The sequence below is a fragment of the Rhipicephalus sanguineus genome, chromosome 8 (assembly GCF_013339695.2).
Source record: "Rhipicephalus sanguineus isolate Rsan-2018 chromosome 8, BIME_Rsan_1.4, whole genome shotgun sequence".
NCBI classification, from domain to species: domain Eukaryota; kingdom Metazoa; phylum Arthropoda; class Arachnida; order Ixodida; family Ixodidae; genus Rhipicephalus; species Rhipicephalus sanguineus.
Genome location: NC_051183.1, coordinates 13,130,030 through 13,149,188, shown reverse-complemented (window position 1 = coordinate 13,149,188; position 19,159 = coordinate 13,130,030). Strand labels below are relative to the sequence as shown.

At 49.2% G+C, this 19,159-nt stretch overlaps 1 protein-coding gene across 1 annotated transcript in view; it reads left to right on the top strand.

The window, feature by feature from the left end:
- Positions 1–19,159, top strand: part of LOC119401399 (homeotic protein distal-less) — a 99,477-nt gene that overhangs the window by 21,002 nt on the left and 59,316 nt on the right. The window contains exon 2 of the mRNA XM_037668177.2: positions 10,471–10,652. Within this exon, the coding sequence (XP_037524105.1) occupies positions 10,471–10,652 (182 nt within the window). The remainder of the gene's footprint in view (positions 1–10,470; positions 10,653–19,159) is intronic.

The window sequence follows — 19,159 nt, the reverse complement described above, 5'->3', positions numbered from 1 at the left end:
ATAAAGATGCGAGCCATAAAAGAAAGCGCGGAGCGGGGCAGAAACGGAAAGCTCTCGAGGAACAATGGCAACGCTCTTTTCTGTTTTGTTTTCCCGTTTTGCCTGAGTGGGCGAGAGAATGCGTTCTCCTTCGGGGAGATGGCAAGAAGGCCGTGGTGGCTGGCGTTTACGGAGTGCCGGGCTAGGTATGGGAGGTGGCGGTGCCTTTCTTTTCCAATGGGTCCGACAATGTGGCGTGTGCGAGGTTTGTTTCAGTTCGGAAACTGCCACGGCCCGGTGAATCGCGCATGCAACCAACCACCTTCTCGTCGACGTGCGATGTCGAGGGGGGAGATGTGTTGCTGTGTGCCGCGTTTCCTCGCGCGTAAGCAGCCTCCAGAACCGTCGGATGCTATGCTCCCCTCCATCAACGGTGTTCGGTTTCTTGGGCGCGCGTCACTTGTTCTTTCTTTCTTTCTTTCTTTCTTTCTCTTTCTTTCTTTCTTTCTTTCTTTCTTTCTTTCTTTCTTTCTTTCTTTCTTTCTTTCTTTCTTTTCTTCTTATTTCTTTCTTTCTTTCTTTCTTTCTTTCTTTCTTTCTTTCTTTCTTTCTTTCTTTCTTTCTTTCTTTCTTTCTTTCTTTCTTTCTTTCTTTCTTTCTTTCTTTCTTTCTTTCCTTATTGCTGGCGCAAGCAGTGAGTGTTGCTCTTCTTTCTCTTCGAAGCACTTCCGGTTTTCCGAATATTAAAAAAATTTGCTAAAAAATAAAAACTGTGAGAAATTGTATATAGTTCTGGTTCAAGTTGAGGGCTTTATTGGATACACGTGATATCGGAGTATAAGTTTACTTAAGGTAAGGGCCCGGTTAATGTCAGCACAATTAGTGAGTATTAATTGAATGAGTTCGCGGAAAGAGCTGACGCTTTTCTTGTGAGTCGTGCGAGCATTTGCGATTGGCGACCGAACAGTGACTCAAGGTTATCGACGTTCACACCTGCTAATGCGATCGACACCCGTCGACACACAGCATTCGCGTTTCCTCGCATGGCCATTGCCCCGTAAAATAAGGTAACGTCCTGTTCCTTCGCATCCTATTAGTTGAACGGTTTGTGACTGCAAAATCGAACAGCGAACGACTCAGCCAAAGAAGTGTGGAGTGTGTAATCTGAACAGACACCAACATTATATTGTCAAACACACACACACACACACACACACACACACACACACACACACACACACACACACACACACACACACGCACACGCACACGCACACGCACACACACACACACACACACACACACACACAGAGAGAGAGAGGGAGAGGGGGGGAGGGAGGGACAGACACATGTATATAAGCTGTACTTCACGCTGGTACATTTAATCGTCTCCAGCCGCTCCGCAGCTTTACACAGGCATTTGTGAGCATTTCGATAATATCATCGACAATATCATCACCCAGAGAAGGTGGGGAGGGATGCTTAAGTGAGAAGAAACGCGGTACTGAGAAACTGATGCGCCGACACACACACGGAGGCTGCATGCAGGTACACGGGAGAAACGCAGGGGCGGAATCGAGCCGTTCCTTCTTGGCGACCCCGAGGTCTGGGCAGCGGAAGGTCTGCGGCCGATGCCGAAGGTCCCTCTCACTCTCCCCCTCGTTCCGGGGGTCGAGGCGTGGTCGTGGTGGCGGCGGCGGCGGCGGCGGGCGATGATGTGGAGCTCGGCCGTCTTGTCTCGTGAACGCCGACTCGGGCATTGCGGACGCCTCGCAAGAATCTCGCCTTCGGCTCGCTCCGCTTTGTCTATATTTTTGTCCCGTCTTGGAACATTTATTTCTTCTTGGCACGGAGGTATTTCTCCTGGGAGTGACGCCGGTCGCCAGCCTCTCTGTTTCAACTCTCTCCGACGTGGCGTGACTTCTTGGGAAGAGTTCTTGTTCTCTTCACCAGCACGCGAAAATTCACGCAGGACGTCTACTGCAAGAGGTCTCACAGACGTCTTTTCCGTGACCTTCCGTAGACTTCCTTTAGACAGCTTACGCGTACCTCACGTCGCCGTCTGCGTCAGTTCTCTCTGACGTCGCGTGACTTCTTCAGAAGAGGTCGGGTGGTTTCTTGTTCTCCTTACCAGCACGCGAAAACTCGCGCAGGACGTCTACTGCAGCAGATCCCACAGATCTTTTTCCGTGACCTTCTGTAGACTTCCGGTGGGCAGCTTACACGGACAGTCTTGTCGCTATCTGCTTCGGTTCTCTCTCTGACGTCGCGTGACTTGTTCGGAACAGATCGGGCGACCCTTCGCGCTGCAGCTGCACAAGAACTTCGCACAGGACGTCTGATGGAAGACTCACAGACTTCCTTTCCGTGACGTATCGCAGGACCGCTTACCGACCTCAGGTCGTAACCTCAGAAAGACCGAATACCCGTGCCACTTCAAGAAAAAACAAGATGAACTTGTTCTTTTGTGCTTCTGGTCGTGACGCGTACCGTCGCTCGAAAAAAAAAAAAAACTTCTTAGGAACTTATCACTAATTAATGATTAGTTTGTTCAACATTGCACTAGAGTAGACGTTCATCGGGCAGTCCTTGCGGGAGTCAGTGTACAATTAGAAACAAAAACAAAATCGATGCGTCTTAGCTTTCTTTTTTCTTAGACAGTTTGTAGACATCATGTAGCCAAAGAATAGTCGGTGAGAAAGCGGCCGTTGTCTGCTAGTAGTGCGGAGATATCTGCTAGTTGACTGTTAATAATCCAATAGCCACAACTGGATTTATTGGTCTCGTGTTGCATGTTTCATGCTCGTGTCGACGTCTTTTTCACGTCAGTGCCCCAGGTTACTATGCAGCTGACCATTTTCACGTAACCGCACATTTATGTATCGTAACAACCGCACAATCATGTATCGTTGCGATGACCGCACACTAAAGAAAAAAAATCAAAAGCTGGCACTGTTATCTTCAGGGGCGTAGCCAAGGGGGGGGGGTTCAACCCCCCCCCCCCGAAATTTTTCAGTTTTGCTTGCGTATATAGGCACGCACACATACAAACGCACGCACGAACATACATAAAGTATGGTTGAACCCCCCCGAAAAAAATTTCTGGCTACGCCCCTGGTTATCTTGCACATGTAGTTCTTTATCCTTCCGAACTCTCTGTCGTCTCAGCTGTTAAATATATATATATATATATATATATATATATATATATATATATATATATATATATATATATATATATATATATATATATATATATATATATATATTCCATGGCAGCTCTTAATATAAGGTAAGGAGAGTGATGAATCAGTTGTTTTCATCTCTTTATCGGCAATACTGTTAGCTTAAGGTTTACGACACACACAGGCACGCGCTTACATATGTGGTGCAAAACTCAACGTGGTCATGTGAGTCGAACCTTGGGACACCTTGACCAAGGCTGGCGTAAATGGTGTATGCGGTATGGCAAGCTCAACATCGTGCCTTTAAATTTTTTTTTTTTTTGTGTGTGCTCGTCTTCTTTGAGACGCACTTAGCAACAAAGGGAAACATAGACAAAGAAAAGAGAAGCCGTGACAGAACGTGTCGTTGGATGGACGAGCCTTCCCGAGAGACGCGTGGCCTTCGGCTGACTCGTGCAACCCGAAAGACGGAACGTACGTGGGCCTTTCCGTCAGCGTGGCTGCAAGGGCGCGTCGCCGCGAGTCGCCCGAGGGCTGAAAGGGCGAGGAGGAGGAAAGGGAAAGCCACCCGCTGCCACTCCACGCAACAGCGCGCACCACGCACGCAACAACCACACGGTGTTACGGCGCCCACACGAAACACTCGATGTCTACCAGCCTGCGTCGAGTGTGTGTGTGCGTTTATGTGCGTGTGTGCGTGTGTGCATGCGCGCACGCGACACTTGGGATCGCGAATGTGTACACACTCTTTTATGTAGGCGAAACCTATAGGAGCGATACACAGGGGTGTGCTATGGTGGGCGACCGTCGATGTGGCCGGCTCTTGTTTGCTGCATGCCTGCTCGATGATTACGTATATGCGGTCAATCGCGTGAGCGTGTCTTTGTGTGTTCCTCAAACGCGCTCGTGCATGAGATTAAATCTTTTACGTTAATAGCGTTGAAAGGTGCGCCAGCTGTTAGTGATCCATCTTTCGTCTGTCTGTCACTCTTGTTTCGCGCTGTCCTGTCCTGCAGCGCAGTTTTAAAACATGGTGAAAGTCTGTTCCGATAATAGCTTGACTTGGACGAGTTGGTTCATACTCAAAGAAATGCAGCTCGACTTAGACGAATACAGGAGGCACAGGTATAGACACAGAAAGACAGGGCGCTCATCTGTGTCTGTCTGTGTCTCCAGTTTTCGCCTAAGTCGCGCTGCATTTGTGCGGAGATAAAATGTTCTGGTGTTTAAAGCCCCAAAAGTTTTCGTAAGGATAAACTGAGGTAGGAGGGGAGGTGGATGGAGAAGGGATCATGGATCCGAAGTGTTCCAAATCTCTCCTTGCATTCAAGCGTCAATACACTGTTCTTTTTCTAGTAGCCGGCGTGTTCGCCTTCTATTCAAAATCTTAATGCACGGACACATTCGTAACCGCGCCTTTCGAAAATGCACTCATGGGGTTTGAACTAGAGACTCCTACTCAAAAATAGAGGCGCGTAATCCATCGCCAAAGTTCAACTCTATAAACAACGAACGACGCTTTCACGTCCATATCACCACATGTCAACGTCCGCCACGCATAACCGCGATACTATACGGCATCGGCGGACAGGTTTATATGCGTGTGGTGATGTCGAGATGTCGCCATGTTGCGATGTCCCTATGTTGCGATGTCGCTATGTTGTGATGTTGCGATGTCTTGGAGTCGCTATGTCGTGATGTCGTTATGTTGTGACATCGCGCCATGTGGTGGAGGTGTAACGCCAGTCTCTCGCCTGTAAACAGCCTCCGGCGTCGTGTTTCGCTCCTCCACTTTCTCTGTCTCCTCTTTGCGTACGCATCAATCCTGGCTGGACGGCGTGCAATGTGTGAGGGGACTCGTTACGTGATTGAGCGGCAAAGCCTATACCTGGGCTGCAGCGCTTCGTCCACTCCGCCGGCCTTCGCCTGTTATTAGCACTTCCGTCGCGAGTGACGCGGCGCGCTTATATTTTTTGTTACAACTTTTTTTTTTCTTTCTGATGAGTGGATTCTTATTTGCCTCTGAGGAGCGGATGTCGTCGGGTGATTACGCAACTGTCGCCGAAGGAGCAAAATGTGTATGCGTTAGCCCTTGGCGTGAGAATAAGTGGCAGCCATTTCGCGAGCTATAGTCTGTAACAGTATGCAATAGCGACAATCTTGGACACTGTGATGATTTAAAATTAATTGTTGGATTTTACGTGCCAAAAGCACGATATAGTTACGAGGCTTATCATAGGGGAGGGCTCCGGAAATTTCGATCACCTGGTGTTCTTTAACGTGCACTGACATTGCACAGTACATGGGCCTCTAGCGTGTCGCCTCCATCTAAATGCGACCGCCGCGGCCGGGATCGAATCCGAGACCTTCGGGTCAGCAGGACTGTGATGACTGACGACTGACCAATGGGCGCGAATATATACATGTATCTCTCCGACAATGTGAAATGCGATATGCCTGTGTCTGACGTAGGGAAACCATATAGCAAGATTTTGAAGACTGTGCTTAACAGTAGGACGGCGTTTGCACATAAAAAAAAAAACAATAAGCATGCAAGTGTGCAGCGCGCATTTCTGTCGGCTGCGCTCGCATGTGGCATCCCAATGTTCTGTCGCAGTACCGACCCAGCACGTGACCTTTGATAAGCAACGTATTACTGAGCGGGCGCGTTTGGTTCCCGGCAGGAGGAATCAACTTTACACATATGGCGCGCTCCTCAGGGTGACTCCACGTGGGCAGCGACCCTTTCAGCCCAGGCAGCAATAGCTAACTGCGTTCCCTTAATGGCAGTTTCAATAAGCTCCTCCCACGCTGACCGTGAGCAGTTTTTAATCGATGGACATTTGCTCAGCAGTGGATGCGGAAGTTCTTTAAAGGAGCATATAAGCTGAATTAAAAAATATATATCAAAATAAATTAGTAAAATAAATAAATAGATATATAAATCCGTGTGATACTCAGCTTCGCTGGTCATTCACAGAGTGTAATGGCTAATGAATTTCTTAATCGATACTTACTTGCTCAGTAGTGGCTTCCGATTTATGGGCTCCGCCTTCTACGGCTTTCAACGCGAACAATTTCTCAGTTTTATATGTTGCGACGCCAAGTTAAAAAGGCGATGAAGCGGCGAATGCATTTCGTGCCTTTTATTTTGTTGCGACAGCTACAAGACAGCCAAGTCAACAGTCCAAGATGGCGGCACGTAAACTCAAGTACAACTTAGTCCACAGCTATGCCTGCTTGAAGGCCTACATCGAGCGTTGTGACGTTTTGAACATGTGTTGTTGATCATGAGTTGCGCCTTTCTGGCTTCAATTGCGCGTTGCCCTTTTCTCTGTGGGGTTCACTGCAGGGTTTTGCGTTATTGATGAAGAAAGGTATAGGACGGCAAGCGAGACAAGGACGGGGCCCGCGTGGCGCGTGCGCCGGCGATGCCCGCAGGGCTTTTCGCTGGCGCTGCGAACGGATGGTGGGGGGAGAGAGTCTTCAAGGTAGTGTGCGCGCTCCCCGCTGCATGGGGACATGCTGCCGAAGCGTTGACGCTGGGCCGTTCTGCTGGCAAAGGCTCGGCCTGCCCTGCCTACGTTGCTAGCTTGCTTGCCGCTGCGAGAGCCCTTGTTGCCTGTTCTTTTTTAACGTTTTTGCTCTTTGTTTGTTACGCCCGTTTCTTTATGGCATCATCTTTTGCTTGACGTGGACGTCACCATTGTCTTAGAAGACTGGCCGGGCGCGCTTGTCTCGCTTCAAGCGCTCCTTCGCGGCTGGCAGACGACGTTGCTTGGTCGAGGAAAAATCCAGTGCCTTAACCCGTACGAAGGTTGTGAGGCAGTGTTGCTCGGATGGCGAAGAAGATAAAAGAAAAGAAAGAAGAAGTAGCATGTGGAACGACCTTGGCGAATTATTGAAGGAAAGTTTCTTGCGGCAATGACTCAGCGTCCATCTATTTCATTCCAGTGCTGAGCATGAGGTTGCAGGTTCGATTCACTCAAATGGCTGCGCCCCGACGGCGATGGAGAAGGAGTGACGCTGACTTTAGCTTTTTAGCTACGGAGTATTTTGTCGAGAAATAAACGCGCTGTCAGATTCTTGAATCCCTTCTAGTGCTCCCTGATATCGGCAGACTAACGCAAGGCATTCACAATTGTTTTTTTTTTGTTTAAATAACACAGTGGAACATAATTCGTTAAGCATAGCAGGAAGTTGGCTTCCCTGCAAATCTTGCAGTCAGTTTTACTTGCGGTACTGTAGAGGGGAATGTTACTGTGGTACGTAGGCACCATCCGGGCATGAAAAAACTGAACTGCTATGCACGGACTTGCAGGTTGTCCTTGGTTAGAGAAATTGAGATATTTTGCCCTGGACGACCTCCCCTAGTCCGCTATAGTGGACGTGCGAAGTATGGATGAGCTGAGTTCGCCTATGCAGGAGATAAGTGCGCGATGAAAAGCTGGTGTGGCTTGCTGATTAACGTTTGGCATGCTACCCAGGCGCTGTAGAAGGTACGAGCAATGCACGATGACGAGACCACTTACAAAAATACACCGACGAAACATAGTAGGTGCACCGCGCAACATTTCCCTACTGAGTCTGATTGTGAGGGTTGTCCTGAAGTCCAAGTCAATCCATTGACGAAAGTGAGTTGTGAAAGAAAAAGAAAAATGCATAACGACTTAAGTGTAGCGGTCGATGAGGTCCGCATCGTGACTGATCACTTCGACACGCACCAGCTCAAGAACACAAAAAAGGCATTATGCCTGTCTCCAGGATACATAAGCGACGTCCCAATATGAGGACGTGCTCTGAATGGCGAGATTATCAGGTGTAGGCGTCCTATACGCATTACGTACTTGTATGAGGACGAGGACCGAAACTATGTAATATGTATAAAAAATTAAAAATAGAAAAGCACTACAGCAATGTTCATTTGTCGGGGACGTCATTCTTCAATGGATGCCAGCATTCCTTCTTCAAACTTATGACACCACGCCCGCCCCTGGAACTACGTCCCTCCTTACGGTTCATCATGCATCTGACATCGTTTCCGGGATGGATATTCTACAAGATCGCTTCCGAGTCAATTTGAGGAAGTGCACTCGCACCCTCGATAAAATGCCCGAGAGGGACAGATCTTGAGAGGATATACGGGTACGCTCTTCGGTATTCGTTGCCAGGACGCGCCCCGGCCTGCATGCCGTGCCGCGGGCACACGCTTGTCCGGCTGTCCGGCGCTGTCCGCCCGCCCCGCCAGACCGGCAGCGATGTTGGCCAAGAGTGAAAAAAGCCTCTCCGAGCGAAGTCCTTGAACGTGTTTCCTGTTTCAGAGGGCTCTTGGGGAGAGCTGCTGGCCACCGTCGCGGCAACCTGCCGTATCCGCGCGCCCGTAACGTTTCTCTTCTTCTGGACACCGCTTGTTTCTTTCTTTCCCTTTCTTACTTCTTTCTTTTTATTCTGGCTAGCTATCCATCTCTCCTTCTTTCCTGGCGGATATCTCTCAAACGTTATGACTCTTCCGGCTGGTCACTCTCGACTGTGACCGGCGGCGTCGCCTGTAGTCGTCGCGTGTCGGACGCATTGGTGCGTGGACGCTGCTGCTGCTGTTGGTGGTCAGCGGACACTGAGACAGCTTCGATGACGGAAGGGGAACGAGAGAAAAAATAAGAATATTAAGAAGAACGCATGCTGCTGTGTAGTGGGGCCCTTGCCGACCGGTTGCATGCTATGAGAGCGGGTTTCAGGCGGCTGTTCAAGAAGCCTGTCATACGCGAAGACACTGTCGTCAAGGTTCTTTAGCATTCCATAAAATGGCTGTTTCCTAGATAGCCTGTTGCTCGCTGATGCTATAGCCTCTTGTCAGTATCACTCATTGAAGAGTTTGTAAGTTGTGAAGAAACCAAACTGCAACCAAGCAAGGGTATTGCTCTGCATGTACAGTCATGAACAATATGAAAGGGAACACCGAGTTCATGTTAAGCCTCTATTATTCGTCATATGCGGATAAGAGTGATGTATCGATAAGCAAGAGGTATACCTTTCGTCTTGGGCATCTAGTGTTGCGTACACTTTTGAGCTTGGCAACTGCTCTTAGCCACAATGCTCAATTGAAGGTAAATTCAATGTTCCCTTTCATATTGATCACGGCTGTATAGGCGTTGCCCTCCAGTTGCATATTTTTCTCGACTGAATACAACGTGTTCCTGCATCTTGCACCCACATCATTCTGCCACGAAGTATGTCATCCACGATAACCGTGATGATGTCGGCGAGAATTTTTGGCTAAATTCAACTGCCGTTTTCAGACGAATACTGCGCCACTGCTTATCATAGCTAATGTTGGATAAATGAGATCTAGTGCTAGCTAACTGTTGGTTATCCGCTGTAATAACAGAAATATTGTCTTCATTAAGTTTTAATACAACGATTCAGTTGTGCACCAACTATATTTTCCCGTTCACTTACGAAAAACCACTTCAGACGTCACCGTATTGTTTCCCGCCGCGCTGGGTGTTCCACACGTGCAAACGCCCTTTCCTGTGGACCCACTTCCTCGCTGGTTATAAATGACGCACATAATGCGTATACCTAACCTTTGTTTTCAAGTGTTCCGTAAAACCCGAGAGACATAACCACAGGCGCGTGGTTGCCATTCTTATAACGCCGGTGTTTTGTTTTCTCCGCCCACATTTGCGAAGCAGCGGCAGCTCAGTTGTGCGCGTGATTAATGGTGCTTGGGCAATACAGTGTACGACACTTTTACGCACCTGGAAACTGTGTATTTTTTTATTATACTCTCATTGCTTTCAAACAGAGTTTCGAACCAACGGTTAGCGGTGTTGCCTTGGCATTCCATACTTACTCGCACACTAGCAGCACTCCATGGCTATACAGCACTGGCTAAATGGCGGCTTGTGTAGGCCATATGATGGCTATTATTGGCTATAATATTCGCTTAACATGGCTAAATGGCTAATGCAGATTATCGGCTTTTATAATATCAGCGTTGTTTTCATTCAGCGTTAACCCAGTGATTGCTGCTCTCGAATATGAGCTGGAAGGCTATAGTTGGGGCTTGTCCTGTCTTCATCTCGTCCCCTGTTCGTTTTTTGCGCTATGATTTCTGCAGTAGTTGGTGCATTGTTTCAGAGAAAGACGGTGCACAAAAGGGACATCGCAGGGGGAATGTCCTTGTTGCGCATCGTCTTTCTTTTATGAAGCTCGTTTATAGAATGACAACAACCTCAGTCGTTGCTGTAGATAAGGGTGCGGGCTTGCCCAAGGCGTTTCTGACAGTGGGCCTCCGTTGTTGCAGACAAGTCCCAGCTGGAAGATACGCTGAGGGTGAACGGCAAGGGAAAGAAGATGCGCAAGCCCCGCACCATCTACTCTAGCCTCCAGCTTCAGCAGCTCAACAGGAGGTTCCAGCGAACCCAGTACCTCGCCCTGCCAGAGCGCGCCGAGCTCGCCGCCTCCCTGGGACTCACGCAGACGCAGGTAAGACGCCGTCCAGTTGAACCCCTAGTAGTTGACGCTGCCTACGTATATCCACAAGGATTGTGATGAAACTTCCGAGTTCCTATGTGGCCTGGAGTTACATGGATTTAATGGGACATAGTATGGGCATACTTTTTTAGCGAGACATATTGCACACACTTTAGGACAGACATTGAGGCCCTTTGATTTTAGATAGACTTAGGACACGCAGAAGAAGACGATTGTGATGAGATGGAAGAGAAGAAGAGGAGGGGGATGACGACGACATGGTCGAAAGACTTCTTATAGAAGCTGCTTTCGGCCTTTCTGTAGCTTTTATGATGAATGAATGAATTACGCAAGTCTGTTACAACTCATATCGCTCGAACTTAAAAAAAAACGAGATCTTCCTTCTCCACTAGTGCTCTCTTGCACGGGACGGGACGACCAAGTGGTCTCTTGGCCAAAGTGAGAAGGAGAAGCAAGAAGCACGTTATTTAGAATCTACAAAGTTGTCAGCATCTCCGAAACATTCGTTTAGATGGAAACAGAGACACAAAAAGACTGAAACAGCAAGTATATAACGAGGCATTGTGAAAAACAGAGCTGCGCTAATCTTTGCGATTTCCTGACAAAGCTGTCGTCGTCTATAGGGTGGCCTTGAAGAGGGCACTACTTCGGAAACGTAGTGCTCGGAAAAAAGAAAAAAGAACGACAAAAAAAGGTAAAGAAGGAGCAGATCCGGAGGTTGTAAACATGGCTGCTGCCGAACCCCTTTGAACTCTCGCCGCACGCCTCCGTGCGCCGCAGTATAAATACGAGCCCACAAAAAGTGGGTTTAGTTGGGGACCTCCTCCGGCGCGGGGAGGTGCACCGTCGTCTCGGCAGTGCTCACGATGCTCACGACGCCGGAGGATAATGGTGATGACGGCGACGGTGGCCATGATACTTGACTTCAAGCCCAGTCCGTTCGCGTGCTTGCGCGCCACCTGAAGTGATCTTAGAAAAGACATACGAAGGGGGGAAGAGAAGAGCCTTCCTTCCGAATTTCTGTTTTCTTTCGTGCTGCAGCAAAAGATGAAAGCGAATGGCTTTCGATGCGCCGGCTTTGTCTCGGGCACCGTGGACGTCTCGGCCCTTTTTTTTTCGGCACGTTTTGTGCGGTTGTTTGAAAGATGAGAGAGAAAAAGACCAACGCGGCATGGTCTAGGTGGCGCGAGCTAGCCGGTGAGGCATATAGAAGTGGCCGTCGGCGAGTTCCTTTTTTGCTTTCAGAGACTGAGTAATGGGCCTTGTTTCTGGGTAGAGCGCCTCCTATGCCGCCATGGCCGCGGGTCCACCCTCTCTCATCGTCGTCGACAGCCCGTTCCGCGCACCGACGCCTTGCGGCGGCGTTTTTCTGCAACCAGAGCGGAAAATACTTCCTAATGTAGTACCGGCCGTGTGTTTTGTCGCTGCCTGCTCCGTTCCTTGCTCCCAGAGCGGCTGCATAGCGTCGGTCGGGTCTCGTTTGTTCTGTTTGTTATTTGACTTCTGATATACGCTCTTCTTGACTTTATTTTGGCTCCCGGGATTACGTGAACGCAGGCCTCGGCGCTGTGTAACGCCGCCACTCCTATTCTTTCTTGCTTGAGCCGGTGATGTCGATGGCGATAACACTGCGATAAAAGGAGGGCGTTCCGTTTTTGCCGGCCAGAATTAGACTTCGCCGAGTGGTCCCGCTGGATTTTCTGGGTGACGCGCCTTTAGGTGTATATACACAGATGAGCTACACGTGGTGCAGGACCGGAAGGTGCCCCGTGGTTAACGTCGTGCTGGGGTTGATTACGTAAATAATACTCGGCGATGTGGATGAAGTCGCGAGGTCACTTTGTGAGCGCGGTCTTCAGCTCCCATTTCTTTTTTACGCGATCCTCGCGTGATCGTTCCATAGTAATGAAAAGGGACACAGCGTACGAATTGTACGATCGCGTTGTAGGACGTCTTGCACAGTTAAAGGCAACTAGCGACGTTTTCCGCTTTGCTGAAGATATGTCCCTTCTGACAGAAGCCACCTGTGTGTACATCGTGCGCTAGATTCCGAGTTTACTGGGAAAACAACTATACTCGACTTCATTGCTTGCCAATGTAACCACATTCATTCCAGCTCGCGAGAGTTTAAAAAGTGCCCGGCCGGTATTACAGGCTTGACCCGACAGAAGAGAAAGTGTAGCAAGATAAATACACTTGTATTGCAAGTGTCGACTAGTTCCAGCACATACGTCAACTTTCCTTCGCTGGAACAGAGCATAACCTTCAGATCCCTGCACCTCTTCGTTTCCTTACTCAGGAGGAAAAGAGAGAGAGAGAAAGATGTAAATGTACACAAATGTATCCTCATTCTCATGGCTTGTATGGGTTCGGCCATTGCCGCATCGCCATTGCCGCATCGTCCCTGACATATCGAATCCGACGCCGTCTAGCAGCGGCAGTGGCGCCGCTCCGCACCATAGGACTCAAGAGTCTATAGCTACTTGGTTGTCTATCTTCTTGGGCTTTTCATCTTTTCACGGTCGTTCTTTGGGCTTTCAGTTTTTCTTCGCTCCTGCCTGTCCATTGGCAGGTTGCGCGGTCCGATCGGCGGCCCCTTGACGTTGCAGTTCTTGCGTATCCGCCTGGCGTAGACAACAGGGAGAGCGCGCTCGGCGGATCAAGAGCGCTTCGAATAAAAATAGAGGTGAAAAACAAACAAACAAAAGCAAAATGAAACAAGCTAGAGAAAAAAAAGAAAAACGGAGAGAGCGCTGAGCCCTCGGCTGGGCTGGCTGGAGGGCTTCCAAACACGCCCCTGACGTCGGTCGCTGGGTTCCGAGACAGCAGAATTCACGGACGGACGCGCGTGCGCCATGCAACGACGGTGCGAACCGCCTCTCCACCAGCGGTGGCGTGGCGCGCCAGCCGATCACGCTTCGCGGCCAAACCGCCGAGGGCCAACACACCGCCGTGTGCATGCGCGTGTGCGTTGTGCGTGCCCGAAGAGATGCCGGCGGCAGCCGCTGCAGCAGCGTGCCACGGACGGCTGAAGGCTGCCGGCCAGGACGGCCCTGCGCTGTATGTACGCGGCCGCGGACATCCGTATACATACGTATGCGCGGCCGGTGCATTCTTTACCTTTCTTTTATTAGTCCAAGAGAGAGTCCTGATATGAGGGCGCGTTGCCAGATAGGTTCGAGGCTGTACTGTGGCAGTCCCACACTGGCAGAATTTAGTGTGTCTGGACGTGCTATGAAGCGGAAGACGGCGCATAGTTGACCTGACGCATTCTGGCATAAGAGCAACCACAATCCAAGGTCTAAAGCCAACCAAATCACGTCTAAAGCCAAGCATACCCCCGGCTGCTTGGCTTTAGTCCATGGTTTATTGGACACTGCGTTGCATCGTGTGTGCTCCTGGTCCCGGTTTACACTTGTCTTCTGTTGTACATGTGTCATCATATTTACATGCGGCTTCTACTGCCACACGCATCTTTAGTTACATGGTGCCTTCTGTTGCATACACGTGTTTGTAGATCCATCTACATGTAACTGTTGCACACGTGACGTCCAAGTACACATTACTTCTGATGCACGCGCGTCTTCCGCTGTGCACGTATACATTCCTATACGCATGCGCGTTCTGTACTGAACATGTTGCATTGGGTCCATTAGGCGACCATTCTACGAATAAGCACAGAAACGTACGTGAGTCAAAAAGCATGTTTTTTGACACCTCAGCGCAGTCAGGGGTATCTCGTCCACTCGCCATCTGCCCTCCCTGCTGCTCTTCTGCATCTGTGATGCCAGAACGACGTACCAGCGCTGAGACTTCGCTGCCCGAAATGATAATTTGGCGATAAACGAAAATAGCTTTTTTTTTTTACATGACGACGTTGCCAGTAGTTACTTTCACCTCCGAGTCCAGGAGACTCCAGAGAATCACTGCTAGTATAAAAAACGCTGCGTCAAGGCATCCACTGCTTGCCGGCTTCCGCCACCGGAAGGCATCCCTTCTCCCGCCAACGGCTGCGAAGCCGGAACGTTTCCGGCTGGCTCGATGGCTCGCTAGCCGGCTTTACGTGCGATCATCCGTCGCCCGAGGCATTCGCGTGAGTCTATAGCTGCGTGCGCGGCGGGGACCATAAGATGTGGCCTACATACGGCGCTGGCCCTGTACGTCAGCTTCTGCTTAATACGAGACACCCCTCCTCTTGCACAGGCACGGCCTCCCCCCTCAGGGCAGCAGGCCGACAGACACCGCCGCGTCTTTAAAGGGATCGCGATCGTCAAAGTTTGTTGACGGACAGGCCGTATTGGGGACGCCATACTGGAGCGAAAGCATCGGAGCAGAAAGAAAAATGAAACGACGGTGAAAAAGGCAGTAAAGGTACCTGATGACGTTCACAGGTTTCTCGGAAGTTGGGAGCTGCTCGTTTACCGTGACACCACCTCTGTAATGTCGACGCTGTTCCTCCTTTCGCTCAATCGAGTGAAGCTGAAAGTGTTTACACCTCCGCATAACAGGACAGTAGCAGTGCATACCCATACGTATAGTGTGAGCCGTTGCGCTCGAACTGGCAGATAAACGTCTTTGTTCCCTTCTTTGTCCGTTGTCCGCTCCTGCTGCCGTTTGGTGAACATGGCAGATAAATATGCATAGCGTAACTTGTAGCGCACTACGAAGGACACGGACGAAGAAAGTGAAGACAGGACTCTCTTCCCTTTCTTTGTCTGTGTCCTTTGTAGTGCGCTACAAGTTACGCCATGAATCGCCACCAACAAGCCCATTCTTGCATCCTTTAAAGTTGAATAGAAGGGGAAGTTTTGACCACTGGTTTTCAATATTCTGCATCCTTGAAAGTTGTATTAAAGGGCAAGTTTCGACCACTGATTATCAATATACAAGTTCCGGTGCGTTCTGCTAGTGCATGCTTCCATCGGAGATCCTATGACCACTCCGAGTCGGATATGAGTAGCCATGGAGGGCTGTACTCTAAATTTTGTCGTTGCATTCTGTCATGTCGTCGTCTTTATTCGCTCGAGCCTATAAGAAGAGAGGGAGAGAGTAAAGGGGAGGGATGTGACCGGCTTTGTGAGCCTTACAGAGTTAACGAGGCGACGAAATCAACAGTTGTGCGCGGAATGTCGTAGAACACGCCACTCTGTATAAAATGTGGCCTGATTCACATCGCCATCAAGCGCACTGTTCCATAACCGTCCCGTAACTGCCCCGTCACCGTTTTCCGCCATGACACAACGTTTCCCCGCCGGTTTCTTCTATAAATGTGAGGATATACGCCATGGACATTTACATGCTGCGCGTACCTCGTGTTGTCACATCTCGAGGGCTTATATTGGTAGATTTCCGAACAATGCGAAATTGAAATACGCTATCTACGCACCGTGCAAGCCGAAGCGAAGCGCAAATATAAACCGCCACCTGCCTTTTCTTGTCTCCCTGACGAATCTGATGATCAGATTAGCGCAAGAGCATGTGTCCATACTCGCCGCCTATATAATCCCCACGGCAGTGTATATAAACTTCGCCGTGTTTTCAGCACTCGCGAACTCGCCCACTTCATCAGCGCGGGAGCCATTAATCTCGTTCGTCCCGTTTAACCGTAGCGGGGCGCGCGCCTCGCCTTCCCCGTCGGATATTATTTTGCCCGAGGCGCCGTCTTGCGGTTGCGACGTGCGCTGTGTAGCTTGAGATTCGCCGAAAGCACACGCTCTTTCAGAGTTAGGGAGATGCCGTTCGGTGATGAAAAATAAACTCAATTAGGACTGCAAGTGAACGATAATATCGATCACGTCTGCAGTTCTTTCTTTTTTTTCTATGCTCAAGATGGTAAATATAAGCATCCACAAGCCTGTGTTTGTCTATGTCATAATGTGGGACGGCTCTCTATTCTGCTATAGCCTTGTTGGAACAAAAATGACAGCTTCGTCAATCAAAGAAGTCTTCGCCCCGGCTTTTGAGAACGCCACTCTATTTTTGTGTATGACTCAGCGTATTTTAAACAGCCCAATTCTATTCATCATCATGCCATTGAAGCCGTTGCACCAAAACGGACAAGACTTTTGCCGTTTCATACAACGGTTCGGCTTCAACTGCATTTGAGCCCGTCTACCATGATAAGGCGCATCTACCATAAGTAACAATAAGGCGAGAAGAAAAGAGCCCTCGATCACTTTTGTTAGCTTTCTCGTTCCTGGGTAAAAGGACATATATTGTTCTTTTTTTTTTTTCGCATACAGTGCCTACATTTCTTCAAAGCGGGCACCCAATGTAAGTGGGAACGGCAGCTATCAATGAATTTAGGCAGCACAATGAATAATAAAAAAAACGCTCTCGGGATTCTGTACGATATAGTCAGCTTAAAATCAACTCACAGAGACGCAAATGCTGGCACAATCACGCGTAAATAAAATACCACACAGTCACGTTGTTAAGCAGCACGGAACTATGCATTCCTACGCACAACCAAATGAATTCGACAGGCAGTTAGACCAAGGAAAGCATAGGAGACATCGACTGTTCTCTTATAAACTGTAGAGCAGTAATTATGATGTAAACAGAAATTAATTAAAGTGGACGAAAACATTCTAAAACAAGCACCGCAGAATAGAGTCACAGCTCGTTCAATGCAAGCTCCTCAGTGCACGCGAACGGGGGTCGAGCAATCAGTTCGACTCGGAAGCGATCCCAGCCTGTTCGATCACGGCTCAGTGGGCATCGGACATGCGATAGCACCTTTCTCCCGCCGAAGGCGCCAAAGGTAAAGGACGATTTATGCGGCGATCGGCTTTCGGCGGGTCCACTTCGATCTACCGGAGATGAGAAGAAAAGATCGCTGCATGTACGCAGGTGAAGGGACGTGGTGTAGTGATGCCGGGGGGCGTGCAAGATAGACCGAGGTGGGGGGGGGGGGGGGCGGTGTCTGTAGGTGGATGGAAGGGGGCCGGTTTCAGCGGTCGTGGGGGGCTTTTTCGCAGCGCGGTTAATGAATGAATGCCCCCCCCCCCCCCTCTCCGTGGCTTTTTCTTGCGCGGCTACGAGAAGCACTGGTCTTCGGAAGAAGAATCTGCTTGCGCGGTGCGCACCACGCCGTGGCCTCGGCCAGCCAAGCCACCACAGCACGCGACCCGCGAAACGTAATCTGATCTGCCTCGCCGCGCTGTGTGCTTCAGGAAGGAGGTTCGACTCCCATTTTTCATCCGCTACGGAGGCTCCGCTTCGTGAAGCTCTTCCTTTCTTCTTTCTAATTTCTTTCCTTGTCTTTTCCTGGACCTCTGCCGCCGTTCTTGCTTGGCTTGTGTTGGATCGCCCGCTCTCGTTGTGTTATCCATCTGTTTTATACATTTTTCGTCTTTGATCTTACGTTCTTAATGCGTTTTGTCCGTTTGATTTACATTCTTTCTTTTTTCTTGTCTTGGCTTGGCTCGCCTCAGAAAGGAAAGGCGTCGGGCCTACCATGCCTTCTAGTGTGGCTGCATTTCTTTTTTTTTTTTTTATGAAGGCAGGAGCTCGCACTGCGCCATTTTGATCTTGCACATGTTGGTGGTTCATTTAATTGTCCTCTTTATTCTATTCATCTTTAGAGGAATTCCCTCGGGCGTCCTCGCTTGTTAGCTACCCGTCCAGCGTCCGCGGTTTAGGGCGCAGCGTTTGTTGATTGTCCGAGGTGTTATACACACGTTCTTGACGGTTCGCTCTTTAGTATGGCGCCATATTTACGTCAACTAAATACACCGCTTATTGTAAGGAGGAGATCGTTACAACGAATACGCGAGTTTAAATCGTAATGGGCAGTACTGGCAGCAGTGACCAGAGCATCGTGGAAAAAAAAAAAAAAAGTGTTTGCTGTAGCGAATATCTCCATATATGAAATCTAGGGTCTGACAAAATCTCGTCTGGTCGGGATGAAACACTAGTGTGAACATTGAAAGACGCTGACCAAGGTGAAAATGTACCTACTTTGACGTTTCGGCTGCCACACGGTAGCCTTATCCACAGACGCTTAAATGCGAACATATGCATCTTCAAGCTCTCATATGTAATCTTGATAGCGTGACATGTAATGGTGCTGCCTGTATCATGACATGTGATTTTTTATGATACGAAAAAGAAATGATCTAAATTGCATCTTACAAAAAAGAAAAAGAGACGACTCGTTGTCCTAGAGAGCATCTGTAGGGTTTTCCGGCAAAAATGAATTGAGATGCAAATAAAAATAAGACATGCGAATATAAGCGTAATCACAACGTCTTCACCAGGCGTGTTATCAGCACGATGACAACGAGCTCGAAATAACAAAGACATATATTCGGCCGCCATGAATGAATGAATAAATAAATCAGCATTTAAATCCCCCCAACCATTTTGGTTAAGTGGCTACGGATTCGATAACGGCACAATCGCGGCATTTGGCGCAAAGCAGCGTGTACAGAAGCATACAGTGGATTGAATACTCCGCCGTCTCATCGTCTGCTGTGAAAGGCATAATGAATTTT